Here is a 23,664-nt window from a genome sequence, read left to right on the forward strand (position 1 = left end):
TTTTATACCTCTTTTCATACAAAATATGCAACTCAAAGTGCTTTACGAGTTAAAAGCGCCGCTAAGAATGCTAGTCCACGATTAAAACACAATAAGATAGAAATTGTTGTCTTCAGTAGTATCACTTAAATTCCGATTAAGGTAGTGTGTAAAAATGATGTCTTGAGTAGGAAAAAGAAGACATAAAAAGATGCAACTTAGATTAGCTTGCTAACATCTGATATATTAGTTGGGATTTGTTTGCAATAAAACAAACACTTCACATTTTAGGCATTTGGCCCACATCAAACCAATATGTTCAAAAATTAAAAACATTGTTTATTCTTAACTTTTATGAGTTATTATTATTATGTCTGCAGTGCATTATTTAGCTTCAGCATTTTTTTCCCCCCATAATGCAACGGGGTATTGACTTGTGTATGTGCAAGAAATACCCAGTGGGATTATGGGAAAATATGCTATATTTAGCCTACAAATATGTTTGCTGACATCAGAATCCAAGTTGTGTTGTGGCTTTTAAAGCCCTAAAAAAAAAATGTAAGTGGTCTCTTGTAGACATTGACTTGTTATTACTCAATTATCTATTAATTGTCCTTAGTGTATATTTAAGCTGCATGGCCTTGTGGGAATGGCAGCTAAGGAGATTGAAGGTTATCGGTTTAACCTTACATTCCTCTGGAGACGATTGCCTTTGAGTGAGCCACTGAAGTACGAATTGCTCGTTACAAGCTGGCTGGCACGCTGCACGGCAACCGCTGCTGTCGGCGTCCCAATATCGTGAATTATGTTGCAAATGCAATGAAATATGGACCCTGCCCGCTATGTTTTACTCGATTGCTTGACTCAATTTGTACTACAACTGGAAGGACTTGGCACATTACATCTGCTGTGTGGAATTTGGCTGGATCAATTTTAAAATAACTATCAGTGTATTTTTAATTTTTATTTTTTAAAGCATGTTCATTCACTAGCAAATCAGAAGAATGTAGTGCATTCAGTTGTGCCCCGAGTCCATGCTTCACATTAATTGAAGCGTCAATTGAGCATGTAATGTGTTAATAGTGAAAGTGGAGCAGCCAAGATGCACATAACTGGAGCAGTTCCATGCGACGAACGTAGTGCAAAGCGTGATTATATATTCCCGGTTTATTCTGGGTGCGAGCAGCGAATCTTGGGGTAATTCTTTTGATTACAATTTGCAAAATCAGTGACATTTATTATTTAAGTATAATTAAGATGTTCAGATAAAACATTGACTAAGGCCAAAGAGCAAGTACAAATTATTACCTTGGTTTGTTGTACTATCATTCACAGCGCGACAATTTTCTAAATACTGCATTTGCCATTATTGTCTTGCAGTTGCTTGAGTGTGACTGCGGTTTGTCTGAAGGTTGCGGTTGACATTCTTCGCGAGACGCTTATTTCCTCAGAGTGCAGTAAAAGCCCTCGAATTATTTTATGGATCAATTCTTCTCATTGTGACCGCACAATGCATATAGCACAGCGGTAAAGATTGTCAAGAATTACCGAATGGTTCTTACTTGTAATCCTGTTCATTGTCAACAGTAGTTCTTAACCTGGTTTTGATCGAACTCCAGAGGTTCCGTGAGTCACTCTCAGGGGTTGCATAAATGGACACACCCGAGTGGTGTTGATTTATTTATTTTTTTAAGACATAAAGTGTGATTCACAGTGAAAACGATAAAGGAGCAGTTGAAAAATGGTGCCGATAAGAAACATGTAGCAAGTGATTATGTTTGACCTCGACTACCTTGGTCATCATAGCTCAGTTGTCTTACTAAAAACTACATCAGTTCTTGCTTTGACAGAGGGCAATGATGAAAAGGATGATAAGGAACATGGACGGTTATGAACATTGACATTTGCCACCAGTACCATTTCTATTGCTGAAAATGAAGACAATCCTTACCTAGATGTTCAGCAATTTTACATTACATTATTTACTGTATACTGAAACTAGATGACATTAAATTACTCTAGTTAAACATTCAATCATTAGGGATCATCAATCAGTCAGTTGGCTGCACTGCGAGAAGAGGGGGTGATATGCACATTTTACTTTCAGTTACAGCATACATATTTTTGGAAAAGTTATGATTAATTCTTCACATAAAAATCCAATTCTATATCTTTAATTGAAGCCTGAAATGTGGTAAAAGGTCCAAAAGTTCAAGGGGGGCTAATACTTTCGAGTATATAACTTAATTCCTTAAAAATATTCCAGCTCAACTTGTTTTTTTAAACCACTGTGATTCAAATTTTGACCTTCCTTGCGTTTTTATACCACCATTTTCTCTTCTTCTTTCCATCCCGAGCCACACACATATTCACTCCGACATATTTTCAAGCCTGCATTCAACCCTGCCGTACGTGACAGAGGTTAAACCATTGTCACATATCAGGGGTCAGAATCCCGCGGCGGCCCAACGAAACGCAGATCGAGATAAGACCATCTTGGAGATGTGATTCTATCTGCGCTGCTACTATTAGTCCTGACACCGCTGTTACACTGTCAACTGGGGGAACGCTAATCCAATCCAGTGTCACGATGCAACTTGTCAAATCCGCAGGACTCCCTTTTCACGCTGGGGCTCCTTGAAAGGCTTCCGCTTTGACAGACTACTTCCGTCCGGCAAAAATTGAATCACCATACATTTGTTTTTATGCGTAGCATAAAACAATTACATTTTATACATATTTTATGAGGAGTTTAATATGAGTCTTCTTGTCAGGACGTCAACTCACATTAAAAACTCGCAAACCTTTTCAAGGTAGGGACTCACGGAGCGGATTATAATTGTGTGTAGCGTCTTCATTATGAAATGACACATTAACATTTAAAACAGAGACACACTAGAGACAAATACTTGATTCATGTATTTAATCATTAGACTACATGGCTAGACTTTTAAATAGGCCACCCGCTATTCACGGGGGGATAGGGATTGAGCACTACCGCGCATAATCAAACTCCATAAGAAATTGACGCCCCTCAAAATAGGTTTGCTTTACTGTAATTGCCTGTATTTTACAAGAATGTTGACATTTATGCGTACAAATTGGTTGTTTATAGTCTTAATTGTGACAACCAAATTTTCTTAATAAATAAATAGTATTGTAATATTCATTTGATTGGGCTTTGCTTATATAGGAATTTTTGCCCCCCCCCCAAAAAAAAAGCAGTTTTTCAGATTAATTTTTTGCATTTTTTTTTATGTTTCTCTGATTTTTTTTTTTTTTTACTTTATATATTTTTTTTAACTTTTTTTTTTTGCTTAATATTTTTCTGTCATAAAAAATATTACAAAAAAACAAGAAAAAAATACTCAGAGAAACAGAAAAAAAACATTCACAAAAAGAGGGAAAAATAATATTTATATAGTTTGGTTTTTTTTTACCTGTGAACTGCAAGTGACTTGTCGCAGACTCACTAATGGCGGACACTTTCACACATGCAATAGACTTCTGCAGAAAGTTAACTATTAGCTTACTAAAATCATGCCGATCGATTGACATGCTTGTATACTTACATGCTCCATAAAAGTAAAACCATAAACATAGCTTACATTGGAATGATAGTATACAGTAAAAAAGAAAAAAAAAAAAAAAGCATAAAACATTACCAATACTGTGTGGGTTACTACTTACGGTACATGCCTTACCTTAAATGAGCCAGTAAGGTACATTGGGGGTGTACAGGAAAGTGTCCGACATTAGCGAGTCTGCAACAAGCCACTTGGAATTCTGAGGTAAAAAAAAAAAAACGGGAAAAAAATTATGTAATTGTTTTTTTTGTTGTTTTTTTAAATAATGTTTTTCCCTGTTTTCCTGAATATTTTCTTCTGTTTTTTTTCCTTAGCAATTTTTCCTTTTGTCTTTTTATTCTTTCCCGTTTCTCAGAATTTTTATGACAGAAAAAAAAACAGAAAATTAAAAACTACACCAAAAACAACGGTCCCTCGAGAAAATAGTGAGAAAAACAGTTTTTGTTTTTTTTTCAACTGAATGCAATATGCTTCCGTAGGCAATTATTATTATTGTGGGAATGCTGAAATTAATGGTGGGTACTGCATGCCTATTGCGTGAATTTAATTTTATGCATTTTCCCTTTGGATATCATTAGTTCCATTTTTCCATCTACATGAATGGATGGTACTTTCAAATAACTCTTTTATATATAAATAGGCCATTAGCCATGATTTTCATCAAGCCATGTTGGCTCACATGTTAAATACTTGCCTGGCGTTACGGAGACATGCAAGTGCGTTGGTTCAAATCTCGCTTGGGAAACATTTTATTAGCATTCAGCTTTCAGCATTCTCACGGAATTTCTGCAGAAATGTCACTTTGTCTAGTTATTATTATTATTATTATTATTATTATTATTACTGTATTATTTTTATTTATTATTTAAATTTTTACATTTACTGTCTTGTGTTAAAAAAATGAAGCAGAAGAGCAGCAACAACAACAGAAATCGATGCTCCTACTTTATTTTTCAAGTAAAATGCGATTAAACAACAAGACTTTGTAGTCTGCACAACTGATTGAGAGAAATGCCAATCCAATTAATTACAAAAGAACATATTAAGCTGCGAGGCTTGCTGAAAAGAAAATGGCAATGACATTTACTCATCAGTCAATATATTCTGACTTTTTTTTCTTTAAATTGCAACCTCATTCTGTGTACATATTTTTCTTTTTGTTGTCATTTGTATGGATTTTCCAAGCACTTTCACTTGTTTTCTTTCTCACATTTTCCAGCGAAATAATTATACAATTGTGACTCATCAAACTTGAAAATATAAGTTCCAACTTACTACAAGATAGCTTCACCACACAAAGCGGGACAAGGGGAATTTCCTTTGGATTCCAAACGGCAGCTGGCCACTGCCCGAAGCAAGTGAAAAGGATGATTTGTCGGCCCATAATGCTTTGCCTGAAGAGGCGAGATTTAATGTAGAGGACTTTTATGGGCAATCATGATTAATTTCGCTAATGATCTGCACTCTTCGGATTCATCTTAACATCTAATTAAATCACCGTTGTCTAATATGAAACATGAATTGTATTTGGGGGGGGGTTTCAGTGCAGAAAATTATCTTTTAACCTTTTTTTTGATCCGTTGAAATGATAACAAGACGTTATTTAATTGAAGCAAAATGCTGAAACCAATTGTCCGCAGATATATTTAATTTGCCGGTTGTGATTATCAGCACATTTTTGTATTTAACATGTTAATAACCTGTAACGTTGCCAACACAGCAAATTACAAATGGGAAACAGTCTCCGTTGAACTTTTGGTTTTTATAGTCACAGATTCAAGCCAAATATGGAAAACTTTTGGCCCTAATGAAAACTAAATACACCTAAAAACCTGCTAGGCATGATGCAGTATTTAAATCATAAAAAAAGTTTTGGACTAGGACTACAAATACTAAAAGTTTAAATTTAAAACACAAACTCTTTCTGGATTGAAACTTGCTAAAAATAAACAAACTGTACTAACTGAATAGTACATGGCTTGTCATAATAACCCATGAGATGGCTTGCACTTGCAGTTCTCCATAATTAATTATAGTGTATCTAATCCTCCCCCAGTTGATGGCATCAAAATGAATAAAACAAATTAGTCATGAGAGGATGCTTCAACTTTGGATTTGCTGGCTTTATTTTGTTGTGTGGAGTGATAAATGTCACACACAGATTCATTTTCCAGGGTAATAGAGCAGAAGGAATAGTGCAAAAAAAAAAAAAAGTAACTGATCGCATGTGATTGTCGTTTCTGTAGACGTCAAGATTTGCTTAACGGTATACAGTAACTAAAACAACAATAATATAGGCTATATGCAGCCAAGCAGGAAAAAGAATGAAGGTTTTGATCAAATTATTTTCCTTCAGGTCAGTGGCAGTTCTTTAAAAAAAAAAAAAAAAAAAAAAAAAAAAAAAGGTCAGTGGCAGTTCTAATGAAACCAAGCGATACAGAAAGTAGCTGGCTAATTTCTGTTATACAAGAAACGAAGCCACTCTTTAATTTTAATTTCTGCTTTGTATATATTTATGACAGACTGTGGGGAAAACTATATTCTGGGAATTATTTAGTCTGAATATACGTGTTGATCATTGTTGTGATGTAATGCTAAGACTGATATTGTTTCCTAATGTAAGTTGGCTTGCTAGCTAGCTATTATTATTCAAGAAACTAAGCCACTATGTTTCTGCTTTGTTTATATTTATGGAAGATGGTGAGCAAAACTATATTATGGCCGTTATGTAGTAGATGTGTGAATCATTGTGATTCGATGTTTTGGTGGGTAAGAAATCAAATCATATTTACATTTGTGGCTGAAATGAGAGGATGGTTCAAAGTATTTTTACTTCCTTTTCATTTTGTATGCAATAAGCTTGTTGGCGACAATATATTACAGTTTTGTTTTTTTTGTTTTTTTGTGTGTCGTCAGTGTCGACTGTGGGCATTTAATTATCAGATTACTTGTGCTTTATTGTCATTGTGTTTTACCTCAACGAGGGATGGCCACAACAGAGAGGAGCATTGAAACGCGAGTGGATGATAACGCCTGAACAATTTGTCCTCCGCAATTCTGAAATGATTGCTATGCCGCTGTCCATATCAGTAACAAAACAGCGACGCTCTTTGGTGTCAACGTGTAGGGAATCCCCCACACAGTACTGGAAAATAAATATATAAATGCTAATGAATTTATGGCGAGTAGGCTTGTTAAAAATATTACAACTTTTATGCTTTTCTTCCTACACCGCTGAGGTTTTGGTTGGTTTATTAACCGCATCAGAAAAAATAAAAAAATAAAAAATTACATTCACAAAAAATGAGCCAGACATCATTTAGAACGATTTCCTTTCTGTTCATTTAAAGCCCATGTGCAGTTGCACTTGGTCAATGAAGCACAAGATTATGTGTCAAAATGAACAAATGCAGACAAGAAGGATTTCTACCTTTGGTTCCTCGCAGGATGAGATGAGCTGGAGCACATTAAAGAGTGTGATTAGATAAAAGTGCTGTCAGTGCTGATGTGATGACAGGCTGGGTTTCACCAGCAAAAGACTGATGCTGACAGAAAGGGAGAGGGAGGAAAAGGAAGGAATTAGCAGGAGTATTGAAGAAGGGATTGGAGCGCTGGAAAATCTCTCAGATGAAAATCAAACGGAGGTAATGCCTGTGATGCTGCAGTGGTATTTTTGGTCTGCTGCCACAATCTTTTCTGGGAGGCTGATTGACATGCAAATGGTCAGCGTTGCCACGGTTACCGTGAAAAAGTCACTTGGTTACCTTACTGATTACTTCATTTTAAAAGTAACGAGTCGCAGCTATGATTCACACGACCTGCTGTAAGCTTGAATGTATACCATACACCAAATATTTCTTCAAATTTCAATAAAACCAGATAATACTTTGACTACAGTACGAGAGTGTACAACCGTTGTTGATATTTTCATCTTTAGCTGTCACAAAACTCCTTATTAGGACCGTATTTCCAGGTCTAAAACATGAACCTCAACTGGTATCCACACATGAGATGTCAACGTGCTAAAAATGTGATTTGGCGCATACGTGATGTCACTCCCATTTGTTTATTGTGTGCCTGTTGATTAGTTCAAGGGTGTATTTTACCTACTTTATTTTGTTATTTGTTAACTATCCATTTTAATTTTTCAATCATAATTAATCACATGACTTCAAAAGTTAACTCACGATTAATCGCACATTTTATACCTGTTCTAAATGTACAATAAAATGTGTTTTCTAAGTTTTCATACTCTTGTTTACATAAAAGTGGAAAAATATGTTAAACTAATAGAAATATGGCTGCATCTTTTGGTCTTTTGATACAGAAATGTCATCATAATTCATAAACAAGTGCAATATTGATTTGTGTTAAGTCATTTTTCTGCCACTAGATGGCATAATTGTAATTGTAAGACGGTGACAGCTCAGTGCATTTTTCTTTTCATATTAAGAGCTATGTAATCTTTAACATGAAATAACTTGCGCACTTCTGTACATTTTTTTTTAAAACTGTAACATACAACTTGACTCCATTCCACAAATATATGCATGATTAGTAATTTTATAACGCAAAATTTTGACATGGACGTGTCTGGTGCGTTACGACAGACAGGCTCTCCCAAGTGAGGGGTGGTCATTAATTGCGCGTTAAAAAATTAGTGGCATTATAAGGAACTTTAAATGAACACACTAATTATAACACCTCTATTAGATATAATAACGTGTTAAATTACTAGTTACTCAAAACGGCTGCCATTATTCATTCACCAGCAAATGGTTCAAATTGAAAAGAAAATTCCCATTCTCAACAATCAATTACAGTCAAAACAATCAGTTCGCTCCCAAGTAAAACTCTTTCCAGTAACTGTGATACACAAAGAAGCATGCGCGTGTTTGTGTGGACGCACCGAAAAATGAGACCCCACTCGGCCTCCTACATCCAGGGATAATAGAGCTGTCACAGTGTTTTGACTCGGGGTATTGATTCTGCCGTTAATTGCTTTTGGGCCCGCTGGCTGGATCGCGGTCCAAGGATATTAAATGTAATGTATTGTTGCACTAGAGCAGTCATAATAGTGATCGTACACCGATATGGACACGCGTGTCATGAGCGCCCATCATTGTTCGATCAATTGGGACCGCCCCCAGCGCACCACGTTCACGACGATTCAATATGCCAAACTGATGTGTTATTTTATTAGTCGCTCGTGCTTTTTCGTCGTATTTCATCACGGGGATTTTCAAAGCGAGACGTCTGAAATATTTAGAGGTCATGAGAAAATGTCCCGTGGTATATTCAGCCACGGTCATCCTTTTTTTTTTTTTCATCAAAAGATGAACATTTCCTTTGCTTTTATTTCATCACTTTCTTTCATAACATCTCCGGAATGATAAAGACTGGCTCATTTTTTTTTTTAAATATACATTTTTATGCACCATGACCTTGGAAAAACACTTAAGTTTCTCAAGCTGGCTTCGAATTTGGTGTGACAAAACAAAAACACGAAACAATTGGCCACACAGACAAAATCTGCAATAAGAAAGATCAGATATTTTTGAAAGCAGGATCTTACATTACGCTCCTTGTGATATCATCTGTGATCTCTCCAGCTGTAACCTCCTGCTGTTGTGGATTCACAATGGAAATGCAAGAAAAAGACCCACGTTGAGTAATTGAGGCAGGCAGGAAAATGTTCAAAGCCCGATATCTGAAAGCAGGTTTAACCGATTTAAATAATTCCCAAGTGTGACGAACATTTTATTATAAATATTTGGAGTCACAAACATCTCCACGATAGCCACTGTCTAGCTACAGTGTTTTGGCAAACATTGCTGTGTGTATGAATGCTTACTTTAATTTAACTTCCCTTTGCTATGCAAACGGTTTTTGAGAAGGGATGTTAGAACCATGGCCGATTCTTTCTTTGACACATTTAAAAGAAGAAATATTTGCTATGGGAGTCACATAATAGTCTTCACAAAGCTGTAATAAGTGTTGTTTGTTAGGCTTTATTCCCAGCCTACCTCAGGAAATAAATGATCAATCAAGCTAACACAGGAGTTACTTTGTATTTGTGTTGTGCTTTTCAGCATTGCGTTTTAAAAGCAATTTAAACCTACTCGTCAGATTATAGCAAAAACTTCCACTGTTTGTACTTTTGATTTTAATGTCAGGATAGTTTTTCTGTGTAGCCGCCAACCTCCATCAGACCGAAAACATCAGTTCAGGTTAATTGGAGTCTCTCAGTTGCCTGCAGGTATGAATATTAATGTGTCAGTCTGTCGTGACTGCAGGTCTAGCCAGAGTTTACCCTGTTTCTTGCACAGTGTCAGCGGGGATAACATCCACCTTCCCACAATATGCACTCATGCATGGATGGATGGAAATTTTAGCCATTTTTTTTCGACTGCACCTTTCCAGGTCATGATGGTCACTTTGCTTTTACCACCTTCAAAAAATATTTTTTTCAGCAATAGCCAAGTCAAATATAAACCTGTGAACACAAGGTGATTTTGTTTTTTTTATGTTTTATTCCGTAATGGCACAGTCACATAACTGAACAGTTGCACATGCAAGGGGGTGGGGCCAACGGGGTGCCGACCCCTGGCATCGACACACCTTTAAGTCACCGAAAGATTTTCGGGTCATGTCCATCGTCAATCGTACATGAAAGGGCATCCTGCTGTAGTCAATAGGTTTAAAAACTTGCGTCCAAAAATAATTTTGTCATAGGCAATATGGCATGATTCCTTCTTGTGATTGGCTTCAAGTCCAAATTTGTCATCATACAGTGGCATGTTGCAACTTGACGAAAAAATATTTCACCAACTGTACAAAGCTATATGACTATTATATAAATGAGTCATACCCGTCTTAATCCATGCTGAGTCATATCCTGACATTTGAATTAAAAAAAAAAAAAAAAAAAAGAGGCAGCAAAGCAGGAAAAAAAAAAGCAATAACTAACCTCGTCTGTCTATGGAGTGCTGTATATGTCAGCGTTTTCACATTGAGGTTTCTCTAATCTGCTACTAGGGTCTCCTCACAAAAGGTGTTGTCTTTCAATCTTTAAAAATATTGTATTATTTAATTTCTATTTTTCATTTTTTTATTCAAGGTGAAACAGCTGAGTGGTGGGCGGCACCCTAGCGCCCTCTATTAACCAGCCGCCACTGCTTCTAATTGAAATGAATATCACTGTCTTCTGCGGTTTCATTTATGGTTTCAAAGACTTTTTTTTTTCTTTTTTTTTTAAGCGTACTGTGCCTTTATTTTACCTGCCCTCGGGGTTCTCTTGAACAGCCTTGCATAATAGATTATAGTAAGATGACTACAGCCCTGTGTGGTGCTTGGAAAAAGCCTCTTCTGAAATTTGCATCACCTACGACATCATCAGGCCTTGAATTCAAACCGTTTACACTCATTTTTTTTTCTTTCGGAATTATCTGATGCTGATAATGCTGATGTATTATAATTTGTGAGATAATAGTACACAAAATGAACGGAAAAATTATAAACATGTCAAATTTAAATGGTCTACCTAAATCTTTGCCATGTTTTAAGTTAAAGCTTCTGACAACTTAGAAAGCTGTTCAACAATCACACTAAATCTCACAATTAAGTATTATCTTGAGATGTCACCTCTTTGTCCTTATTAGACATTCCAGTTGCGTGGAGTATTCAAGTAGCCAACGGCTGGAATTGAAATTTCACTCAGTGTTTCTTATTTCAATTAGTATTCTTCTGAGTATTCTTCCCCCACCTCATTTCCTGTCTCGCCGTTTCACCTTTGTGTCTCTCTAGAAATGGATTAGCCAATCAGGACAAAAATTATAGTGGAAAATCTATTAGGGCTATTCATCCGTTCAGGGTATATCCTTTCCTCCTTCCCTAAGCTTGTCAGTGTCCATCCTTGGATATTTTGTTTATGTTTTTGTTGTTGTTGTCGTTCTGTGTAACATTTTTTACGTGTGGTGTTGAATATTCTGTGCTAAATGCTTTCTGGATAGTTTGGCAGAGGCCATTGAGCTACGGGTGCCCCAAACCTTATGTTACAACATGTACGTATATGTGAGCTAAATTGTTAAAATACTAAATGCTAACACTAATTGCGATCGCTAATTGTTAGCAAAAACACATTTTGTTGGTGTGTATGATAATTTCATCTGTATGTAGCGCATATATTGATTGTATTTTATGGTTCTTGTTGTAGTTTCACAAGATAAATAGACAACTTCACTGCACACTCAAGACTCTGTTTATGAATATTTATCTGATTGATTAAGCTAGCTCCTCAACTAGCAAGGCATTTACAACGTGCCAAGTTTTCTAGGCTGCGGACTCTAATCATGATGTTACGCCAAATAAAAATACTTTTGGTAAAAACAAGTCCATTCAGCTTCCCTTCTCACCCAAACTGAAGGAAGATTAATATTGCAACTGATATCTTCCGCTGACTGAATAATTTGCAGTCACCGCCAGCTTTAAATGATGAGCTACAATGACTTCCTTTTAAAAAACGCTGCAGATCCCATTAATACCCTTCTTCCACCTTATCGTCTCCTTCAAACTTGGACATATTTACTGATGTTCTAGCCTTGCCTGCCGAAGACATAAATAATCAGAAGCTGTATTGGCTTTTGGCTTGTGCAATAATAAAGCTGCCAACAGAAGTGCCCTGTAAAAAATACAAGAAAACAGAGGAGCTGTATGTTTAAAGCTAGGTGTGGATTGGTTAAACTGCAGTTTAGAAAAATGTGTGATATAAATCGTGACGTACAGTTATGTGTCAAGAAATCACACACATACACCTACTGTACGAACAATTTAGATATTCAATTAAGCGAACATGCATGTTGATATTACTGAAACCCATGAGAAAAAACAAATAACACTGTTTTGCAAGCCAAAATGTGAATCTCGTTTCCTAACGGTAGAAGTCTCCTTTCTTATATTTTCTCTTTCATAAATGCTCAAGTTTAAGTAAAGAATGCAAACATTTGTGGTTATTTCTTTTGGCTGCTGGATATTTTTTGACTTGGTTGGTTGTGTTGTTAAAAACGACAGTGTGCCGTGTTTATCTCAAATCAGGGCAGTTTAATGAGCGGCCCATCTGATACTGCGTGGCTGCGTTTAGTTAATGTGTGAAAATAGCCATTTCAATTGGCAGGCAGGTAATGAACTAATTAAGTTAAAGGCAGCTGAGTTACAGTAAATACAAATTAGAATCTTAGTGTGGTTTAATTAATGCAATTATTTTAAGGATAATTTATTGGGTTCTTAATGGACTGATGAATGTAAAGACAGTGGCAATCTGCGCTTGCATATACAAGGTCACGCGGTTGGAGAGTATGGCCGGAAAAATGAGTTGTAACAGTTGAGTCATCTGAGCATCTCTGAAAAGCACTAAATTAAATTGCTTTATAACAAGTTAATTAATATAAGGACACTGGGTGAATGTGTTTATTTATTGGTTCTACAAATTGAATTAAAAACTTCCCATTGCATGTCATAAAAAAGTAGAAGGGTGAAATGACAATAAATAGGCTGGTATTATTCAATCCCACAGTTAAACGTGGTTTTAAATAAAATGCATAGAAGCTCGAATCCGTTTTCTGAATTTGTTTACCATTTATTAACTACCAATTTCTGAATCAATTTGAATGGGTTACTAATTGTACTTTTGCTGAAGAAACAAAAGTCAAATTTCATCACAATGTTAAATGAAGTGCACTTATATAGCACTTTATCTACACCATATGTTGTCCAACGCATTAGCCTACATTAGCCCTAAAATCAAATCTAATCAAATTAGCCTCCGAAAAGGTTTTTTAGTTTAAAGTAACTTACTTTAACCTACATGATCCCTCCTTGTACACTGGCCAGTGTATTATTATTATTATTATTATTATTATTATTATTATTATTATCGCTTTTGTTCAAGTTTTCCGTGTAGTCCATCCTTGTCATGTCTGTCATACAAGCTAGTTAGCTAACTTAGGGTCCAAAACCATTTTTGTAAACCAACAGGTGTGATATGGTGCTACATTTTTTTTTTAACAGGTCTATCTATCCCTTTGGCAAATCATAACTTGAAAGACGATCAATTAATAGTGACGTCATCCAAGAAACGTTTTGAGAACCATCATCGAGTTAATTGGCAGACTTCATTTGGATTTAACTTCCTGTAATATTTTCCTCGTCAGGGGAACATTTCCTCCCCCAATGAATAAAGTAATGGTGCACTTTCATGTATTAACATGTTCAATTGAAGGCTTTACATGTAATTAACATATCCCTTGTCATAAACCAATGGGCTGTGAAGGGGGATTAGTGTTTGCATGTGAAAGGAACTGCTGTCAACTGTGGGCTGTAATTAGGGTTAACAACTAGCTTAGACCCAAAAACATCTTCAAGCAGGAGTCAGTGAGCACTGTAATTAGGCATCTCTCTACAGTTCACTACGACTGTGATGAATGTTCTCTATAACATTAGACTTGTTATTCCCCATCTCGGTGTATGTGCTGTGTTTCTTTTATATGGAAGATTCCAACAAATCCGCTCCCCCAAACGTCTTCCCAAATACATTTCTTTTATTGTGATTAATTCTGCTCTTTGTGCCTTTTCATTCAATTTAAGTACAATCCTAAACGCAGCAAGCACACAGTGACACACTTGGATTAAGTCTGCCATCCCCTCAAACCCAATGGGGAATAACTGCGCTTTTTGAAACTCAAGCTCAAGTGATTTGCTTTGAAAAGCAAAAACATCCCTGGAATGTGGAATGCTTTTGTAAAGTATGATAATTCACAGTTCAGTGTCATAATATTTTACCAACTTCATACACAGTAGTTTATTTTAAAATATTTTACGTTTTCGTTTAGACTGTTATCATGTACCATGAAGCACCAAAAACAAAGTCCAAAAAATAAATTCATAGTTTATGTATTATGTAGATGAGATGGGACGTGCCTAAAAGTGAGACAAAAAAAATGACTCAGGACACATGGGTCAAACCAGGACGGTCATGGTTAAACCAGGACATCTGGTTGGTCACCCTAAAGCCCAATTGACACTGGCTGCGGAACGAATGCGTTGCGTTTTCCGTACGGTGGCCGTACGGACGGCGCAAGGATAGAACGCATTCAAGTCTACATACATGTCAATTTAGACCAGCTGCAGTGCGGTGCGGAACGACTGCGGCGATGCGGAAGGTTTCCGCAAGTGTTCTATTTCTTCCGGACGCCGCATGCGGAATTTCGTGAAGTTGAAGAAATTACACGAGCCGGACAGGAAATCGGGCATCTCACATCACGGTAAATCCGATACATTTCAAAATAAAACAGTTTGCGAACTCATTTTTTGGGGGGAGGGAAGCTAGCTTGCAAACATAGCATGACAAAAAAAAAAGAGCTCCGAATAAATTAAACATGACAAAATAACACTATTTAAACACAAAAAATACTTACCCATGGTAGAACAGCCATGGTAGAAGTCCCAGAAATATTGGCTAATAAATGGCTATTGTTTACAAATTGGACTCTATATACACGGTTGCTATTGGGTGAACTCAACTCTCCAGCGCGAACACCACGTGATCTTGTGATCTGTTGAGAGCAGATTTGCGGACACGCAACGCACGCGGTGTGAATTGCAGTCCTTGCGGAAGACGTACGGAAAACGCAACGAACCTGCCGCTATATAAACATTTCCCTTACTTTACAGTGACTCAAGTAAAAAATGAATTGTCATAAAAGTACAAGCAGTCAAATTCCATCCATAAAGTTCCAGAAAAGGACAACATATTCAAATCTATATTCTAAGTGGAGAAAAAGAAGTTGCCTGTTCTACGCCGGCGAGTAAAGTGAGGTGGGAGTTTTGGGAACACAGCGTGCTAGTGATCCTCCAGCCAGCTGTCTTCCCTCCTCTCTAGTCTCTTTATTAGTTAACCCTGAGAGAAGGGGAAACTCTTGGCATTCAGTTCCCGAGAGGAAGAACAATGCCTGCTTTATTCCTGCATTCATTCAGGCAGGTCAAGGCTCACTTCAAAGTGCTTCCATTAGCTGACGTGTATTATCGGAAGCAAGACTGATTCGATTCTAACATGAAAATCCCCCATTGGTATCATTTTATGCACTTTAATTCACTACTCTGGACAGGTATGGTTGAGCTAATATGGAGCCAATATCTGACTTGCCTCAAGATGCTATGCTAGTCGGTTTGCTAGCGCTCGAGTCCAAGTGTTTGGTGTCATTTAATATTTACGAGTGATACTTTAATCCCTCACTGAACTAGTCATGGATGTCAATCATCTTGGGCTTTCACTGTCATGGAACACTTGTGAAACAATCACAGAAACAGCGGATGGTCTAATTTCTATTCCGGTTGAAGTCATGACAGTTTTTCTTTATGTGACGATAATTGAGTTTCAGGGTGTCAATGAAGCTTTTTATGCCCGGTAATTGTGGCGCATATTTTACGAGTACTCAATGAGACATTTTCACGAAGAATGGCCGAGTGTCACAGTGGACGGGCTTTGCGATGAGGAGACGGAAGATTGAATTTGAGATACTTTTAAGCGCCGCTGCCTTTGACTTCAGTAAGAAAGCGCCCGTGCGATAATATAGCGGGAAACGTAATGACTCTTTACTCATCCCTGAGTCACTGAAATTTCACCGTCGCTATCTTCGGGTACATTCTACCAGCCTGGGAGCAAAAAATAGACCTCATTCACCGAGTTCCAGCCTAAAATATCTCGAGTGTGATTGATGATGATTACTGATGATTCGTATGACCCCGGTACATTGGCGTTCCTCAATGCTTTGACTTGTAGTCATGTGAAGAACTAAAATAAGGCATGATCATTTTGAATCTCAACTTCCGAATGCCTGGAGAGTCTGTTCTTTTCCAAAAGTGGGACGGGAGTTGGTGGGTCGAATGCAAGAAGTGAACAAACCGGAAGTTACAGAGAAGTTTTGGTAACTTTTCTTCTTGCTGGCTTTTGTTATTTTATTTTGACTATCAACCATATATTTTTTTTAATAACTGATAACTCATAAAACGCTGCATGCCGCTTCACATTTCAGAAGGTACAACAGTTCACCAGTGAAATACTCTAACTTTATCCTTCTCAGGTGACAAATATAGACTGCACAGCAAGCCCATAAAACTGCTGCGAAGTTTGTAAAGGGGGAGGCTGAAATTAATGACATGAAACGGTCTAATGCCACGGCAGAGGGCAATGAATTATGCTTCCCCATTAAAGACATCTCTTCAATACAATAGAGTGTGTCAGGTCCATCTGTGAAATCAAGATGTAAGCGTCACACTACATGCGGACAGAGCAAGCTGGATCCAGCAGTAATTCTGCTCATTAATCACCTGTCTATAGCGCGTCCTCCAGGGAGCAGCACTGGTTTCTCCATGCTAATTACAGCAGTTGAAGGAGTGTTCTCTGCAGCAAATGCTCATCAGTAGCCATCTTATCCTTCTCCTGCCCTTCTCTTTTCATTCCAATCATGGAAGACACTAAAACACCCTCATGCCTTCCTTCACTGCCCAAGCATGTTCCACTTCATCACATGACTTTCTCTTCAGATTTTCTTTTTTTTGTTACTTAGTCTGGTACACTTACAATGGATCCAGTGTAAAAAGTAGTGTTAAAGTATGTAGTCAATTACGCTAGCATGCTTTAAAAAAAAAAAAAAGTTTGTTTTTTCCTGTGGTGCAACTTGATGTGTTTTACTATTGTCATAAGCTTTATTCGGTAATAATACTTTTACTGCAGACACTGATGGTGTTGAGGCATAATTCTCTCTCTGGAAGTACTGTCATGTCACGCAGAATCCTTAAAGGCCCTTTTGTTTCTATACAGCGTGTGAGTGTAAGATAGGGTGAGCAGATTCTCAAAATGAAAAAGCTGAGACATTAAAATGTTGCTAAAAATCAAATATGTAATAAATTCTCACCAGGAAATATTTATAACAAATTTAATCGCTGGTCAACCTGGTTGCGCTACTACTTTAGCTAATGCTAAATGCTATCTTGGTTGACAGTTCAACAGCGCTAAACAAGTTCATGCACTCACCATGATTCAACTTTTTTTGCTCGGTCCCGACAGCTATTGGAAGGTGGCTGTGCCGTTTACTTCGCTGCGGTCCCACATGGCAACATTAGAAATATGCCATCAGCAGAGCTCAACTTGCTTTGGGACTAACCGGCAAATACAACGTTAGGCTAGTAGGTGGCAGGTGGTGTCTGGTTGGTGCTGGATTTCACTTTGCTTCATCTTTTTCTCCTTTGATCTTTCCTCTGGTCTCCTGACTCTGAAATATCCGGTTAAGGGGAAGGGTAATAGGATGTTTATTAGGTTTCAGGTGAACTCTCGAGGACCGGACTTGGCCTAGTAGGACTACATTTCCCATGATTCTGAGACAAGGAAGCAGGAAGTAGTTCTAGTTCCATTATAACGAAAACACACCGACTAGCAATTAGATGCGGATGAGAATGAGAACGCAAGTGTGAAAGTAAATAGGAAGGCATTGAACAGTTAAATTCCTTTTTAATTGTTTTAGCATATGAATCACTATGACAACGGTATGATTGACGTACAAACGGCCCAACGGTCCCCAATAATCCGCATTCATTAGTTTGAATTACGACAAATCTGAATTTAGTTGCATTAGTTCACATGGACACAACACGGCACTATAAAAACAACAATATAAATAAAGAAAACTGCTTAACAGTGTAGTATTACCATTTCCATTTCTACTTGGGTGTTAAGTGGCAATGAACAAAAACATTAATATATGAGCCATACAGTATATGAATCAAGTAGATTTAGATGGATTGTAATAATCCTGTTAGGGCGGTTAAGGAAATGACTACATAACTTTTTATCTTAGAGTGGAAACTGTGATTATACTTTGTGTTTAATAACTTAAATGGAAATATGGAGAGCACTTTTGTCGCTGGAATGTCATATGCGTCAACAATGATGGAGTAATAGTAAGTAATGTAGCCTTTATTGGCTATATGGATTGTCTGCTTTCACAATCCTAGTAATCTTTCCTTCTTTGTTCACAGATGGAGATAACACCAGAGCCTCATCCTGATGACGAGGGGACAAAAATAAGTGTAAGTCCAAAACCATTAAGACAGTGCTTCTCACGATCCAATTATAATTTCAATCACAGTAGTAATTGGCAGAAATTGGACAATTTAGAAGTACTTGGATGCTTAAAGTTAAATGGCTGTGCAAAAAAATAATAATTCACTCCCCACAGATTATTTTTCTGTTGTGATGATAATGAGAGAGAGTATATAGCCACTTTCCAAGAAGCAGTGTAGCTCAATTAAATTTGCCATGGCACGAAATGGTAATTTCTGTTGTGGCAAACTGCGATGTACTACTAACATTCTCTAAAAGGTATAAACTGACTCTTGGTCAATATTCCAAATGCTGGATGTGCTAGCAAATGGAAACATATGGGAATCCGGTTAATTATGTAAACTGGCTAACAAACCTATGAACCGGCTTGTGACAATGCACGGCTGTAATCCCTACAATGACAACAGTCCAGAACATCCTTCGGCATCATCTCATCAAAGGGTGGGCTGAGGCCATCTTGGCCAGTGGAATAAAGCAAACCATTTTCGTCAATTTGTCAACGTCACTTAACATTTGTGAGTGAAAGCCCAAAAAACTGAAATTTCAAGACATTGGAAGGAGACAAAAGATAGCTTAACCTGGGGAATCTACCGTCCCACCTCATGTTCCACACCGAGTCACAAAAACCGTTATTGATGGTCAAAGACCATCCTTGACATACCACTACTGACAGGCAAACACACCAGAGTGTTCTCAGTGGATTACATTGAAGCAAACTTGATACATAGAGCTGCTCAAGGTTAAATATTTATGACCCAGTTCCATTTTTAGCTTTCCTAGAAGTGGCCTATTAGATATATTTCTTTACTTCCATCAGATGCTTAATCACCGAGCATCTGTTTAAACTCCTCACTGAGTAAATGAAGCTCCCACTGGCTCCAAAGTCCACCAACATCTATTTTTAAGGAACGGGTCCCACCATTCGTCAATGGCTTCTGCCAGTTAAGGATGAACTTGTGCAGCTTACCAGAGTCTTAGCCCTGTACTAAATCCTTTCTAGGCGAGGAGCCATAAAAGAAAATATATAAATAAAATGTCTACTGTAAACACCGCCTTGTGTCACCGTTGTTCCTCTACAGTTAAGCTGGCTCGACCTAGTTGCGCTGGTTCCTATCTGGGGGGCGGGGCTACCTCTTGGACTTGGAGAATTTGGTCAATCGGCATTCACCAGTTGGGCCACTACGGCAAATGTTTAGCAACTGCTGTGGAAATGTAATTTATTACCCAACTGTGATGATACCAACAGGTCTGCACCAAATACTTGGGAATAGAAATATCCAACCATCCATTTTATATACTACTGTGTTTTAATCGGTGGGAAATACTTGGGCCATTTTGTCCCCCACTGCTCTGAATTGGATAAACGCACCCAAAACTTACTTTAGTGCACAGCAAAAATGCGTACACCATAACAGATTTGTCATAAACCTTTAGTTTCATTTCAGTATTCAACAACAGGCGAATCTAATCATTCATCAAACAAGCATCCAGCTGGCAACTGACTGCAGAAAAGTGTTACGGAAAGGGGGAGGGTGGGAAAAAAAAATCCCCTTCCCATTTCATGCTCTCAAAAATGGCACCACATGGAAGACCTGAGAGAGACAATAATTTCCTTACACAAAAAAAATGACAGCTACAGAAGACAGAAAAACATAGCAAAGGGAGAAAACAACTGAAAAGGATGGAATTGCAGTAATCTTGGAGGAATGGCATGCTTATGTGTCGCCCACAAAGGAAGCCTCTCCTAAAGCCCGTGCACGAAAAAAAAAGAGTTCTGCATCTGCCAGGTTCCATGCTGAAAATCTAAAGACTACTGGTTCTCTATCCTTCTGACGTGATGAGAGCAAATTGAATTTGGGGGGAATCGAACCTTGCTTCCAAACTGTATTGCAAGGATGAGCATTTTACTGGCCAAGGTGTCTTTGTACTTTCGATGTATTGTTCAAACGTTTCCGTATGCCAATATGTCCTGGTTATTGTCTGGGATTGCATGGCTGCCACCTCCGACTGCTCATCCGCATAAGAATAATAGCATCACTGCCAATTCAGTATACTGGCTAAAGTAAGTCAACCATGGCGCTACTGTAATAAACAATACAGGATTTAATACTGTTTTGTAGAGTGTATTCCTTGCACACTCATCCCCCACCTAACCAATCCACCTGCCAGCTGATGTTGAAACAAAACCTTTCTTGCTGTTAAAACAATCAGTTTAACCCCTTAACTCAGGGCCCATTACACAAAAAGACAATCAGTGTGGCAAACAAACAAACCAAACGGGCTAAATCAACACTTGGGAGGCAATTACTGACATAGAAATGGGGAAGAAACAGAAACACCAGGGAAAATAAAAGCGGGGAAATGTCAGCTCAATTACGACCACAACGCTACGTGACCAAAACTGAAGAGTATTCGTTGGTGGAACGTTGACCTCTGTAGAATTAGAGTTCATGTGTGTGTGATGCAGTAAGGTGGCGTTAAATAAATGGGAACATGGCACAACAGGAAAAGCTCCAAAATAATCTCAAATGATCAAAAGACCTATAAACAATGGAATGTAACTTGTAAGTAACTCAAGTAATAAATTCAAAAGATTCAACTTTATAACTACCTCAAGCAAATGTGTTGCATGTGTGCAGGAAACAACAACGATATTAGAATCTCAGTGATGCACAAATGCATGCGGCGAATACACAATAGCAACTGATTTTCTAACACCTTCTTCCGAAGGAGCTAATCAGCCGAATATACAGGCAGGGTATTATTAGCATCAAATGGCTTCCATTCATTCAATCATCATCTTTTTCCTGCACTAGTCTAATATGCATGCTCTCTGCTTACTGAGCCACAAAAATCATCTTCAGCATGGGCATCCGAGGAAATAAATACGTTCAAATCGACTAGCGTAAGAAAGACGGAAAGTAGCAATTAACGGAGGTTGTTAATTATTAACATTACAACAACAATGACATTTGCCGTCTTCTGCTTTTTCTTGCAGACAGTCAAAGTGCAGGGCAACGATATCTCCCACAAGCTTCAGATCTCCAGAGTCAGCAAGAGCGATGAGGGCTTGTACGAGTGCCGTGTGACACAAGCCAACTACGGCGAGATTGTGGATTACAAAGCCCAAGCTTGGCTGAGGGTCAACGCCTCCGCCAGAGCGAGACGTCCATTGCAACCTCCCAAGAAAAGCTCCCCCCTGCACCTGACAGACAAGAAACCAAGAAAGTCCGTTTCGTCTTTGGGCCAAGAGAGCGTGAGCTCAGATCAGAAGGACGACTCCTCGTCTTCTTCTCACACATCCTCCAATACAGCGAAACACAACCCCAGCTCAGGTAGGTGAAGTTTTTGTGACTCAACACTGTTGGGAACTGGGAAAGTGTACATACTGAACGTAAAATCTTATTAATAATCAAAAACGCAAGGAGGCAGACTACCTATAAGGAAACAGACGTAGGTCAAAGTCACAGTGAGAGTCTTGATCAGGCTGAAGACATCGTGTGCATAGGTGCAGAAAATAAGAACAAAGGGAGCTCTGTGTGGTCCGATTAATGCACGCTGGAGCAACAAAATGGAAATGACTCAATTCTAAGGGTTTTCCACACTTCCGTCATCCCGATTAAATCAGTGATTATTTATGTGCCTACACTCCAAATTAACTCAGACACTTCTGAAATGATACAAATTGAAATCCACTCCAGAGGTGGGTCGTCTTTGGTTTACATTCAGATTGAATTGGGCATCTATTCAAGGTTATTGTAGACTATAAGGTGGTAGATCGCAACATTAGCATGTCGATTTAAAAATTATAGTCAGTTCTTTTCTAGTACGGCAAGTCTTACTTTCCCTCCAGATAAGCAAAATTCTACTGATTAGCTGTAGAAAGACTGTAGTAAGAAAAGCTGATTATACTGTAAAGCGACGCTGCAATGTAAAAAACATCTTTATTTTTTTAATGCAAACATCCCAAAAACATAAAAATGTAAAAAAAAAAAAAAAAAAAAAAAAAAAAAGAAAGTCAAGAAAAAAATTGACATCCTTATTTTTCATATCACAGCGACAAAATTTAACCACAATTTAACGGATGTAGTGGTAAATTCTATTTCATTTGCTGTTTTTTGGGGGGTTTTGAGTTTTAGTTTCCAAAGCTTGCAACTATTTCAGTGTTTAGTGTTGTATTTACATACATAACATGGCAATTTCAGATTTTTTAAGAAAATGATAATTTTGCAAAAAAAATAAATAAATGATTTGATAGGAGAAAAATTGGATTCCGCACCCAAAAATTTGCTCAAAACAGCTGTCAGACCTAGCGCAACAAAAATGGTGTTCCCCTGTGAAATCAACGGAACATTTTCAGACAGGCTGTTGGCCTGCTCAAGATAATGAGTTTGATTTTGCTTCTCAACTAAGTGTACAATTACTGTGACCTCGGTGAAAATGCTTGATTTTGGTTTGAGGGGGAATCAGGTGAAATGGGACAGATTTTTTTCGGGTACTGGTAACTTTTTTTCTATTCGTCTGCACTTGTATGACTTCATTTATTCATCCACAATTTTATGTATTGCTCATCCTTGGCAAAGTGGACTGTAGTATATCCCCAAGGATTTCAGGCCACAGGTGTACACACAAGAGTGATTGCCAGTCAATCACAAGGCTTTCACAGAGACACACAACTATTCCGTTTTTTGACGGTGATTTTGGATGTAGGTAGGATTGTTCACACGATGAGGCAACGGCGCTAACCACACATCCACTATGTTGCAGTCAAACTTATAGGAACATGAAGAATGCCTTCAACGTCAAATACTATTGAACAAGGTGCCCTTGTATGTGTGAATGCGATGCAGTGAGCGTTCAACCCACACAAATATGAATCCCCTTTTGAATCATTGCAATATTGTATGAAGCAGGAGCTCGGAA

At 37.8% G+C, this 23,664-nt stretch overlaps 2 protein-coding genes across 10 annotated transcripts in view; one reads left to right on the forward strand and one right to left on the reverse strand.

Annotated features, from left to right (window-relative positions):
- The window catches only part of LOC144009389 (uncharacterized), a 79,662-nt gene that overhangs the window by 24,342 nt on the left and 31,656 nt on the right, over nucleotides 1–23,664 (reverse strand). For 6 of the 9 annotated variants that reach the window (XM_077509111.1, XM_077509112.1, XM_077509108.1 and 3 more), the window contains exon 4: nucleotides 3,684–3,765. The exons of 1 other annotated variant lie outside the window; for it this stretch is intronic. In XM_077509111.1, coding sequence (XP_077365237.1) covers nucleotides 3,685–3,765 — 81 coding nt within the window. In that variant the 3' untranslated portion in view covers nucleotide 3,684. Of the gene's footprint in view, nucleotides 1–3,683; nucleotides 3,766–6,996; nucleotides 7,112–23,664 lie in introns of those variants that run through there. 2 more of the 9 variants (XM_077509114.1, XM_077509113.1) reach the window with 2 other exon arrangements.
- The window catches only part of vstm2a (V-set and transmembrane domain containing 2A), a 44,441-nt gene that overhangs the window by 10,846 nt on the left and 9,931 nt on the right, over nucleotides 1–23,664 (forward strand). Inside the window, exons 3-4 of the mRNA XM_077509116.1 lie at nucleotides 18,657–18,707; nucleotides 21,740–22,076. Coding sequence (XP_077365242.1) covers nucleotides 18,657–18,707; nucleotides 21,740–22,076 — 388 coding nt within the window. The remainder of the gene's footprint in view (nucleotides 1–18,656; nucleotides 18,708–21,739; nucleotides 22,077–23,664) is intronic.

Source organism: Festucalex cinctus, chromosome 20 (assembly GCF_051991245.1).
Source record: "Festucalex cinctus isolate MCC-2025b chromosome 20, RoL_Fcin_1.0, whole genome shotgun sequence".
Taxonomy (NCBI): domain Eukaryota; kingdom Metazoa; phylum Chordata; class Actinopteri; order Syngnathiformes; family Syngnathidae; genus Festucalex; species Festucalex cinctus.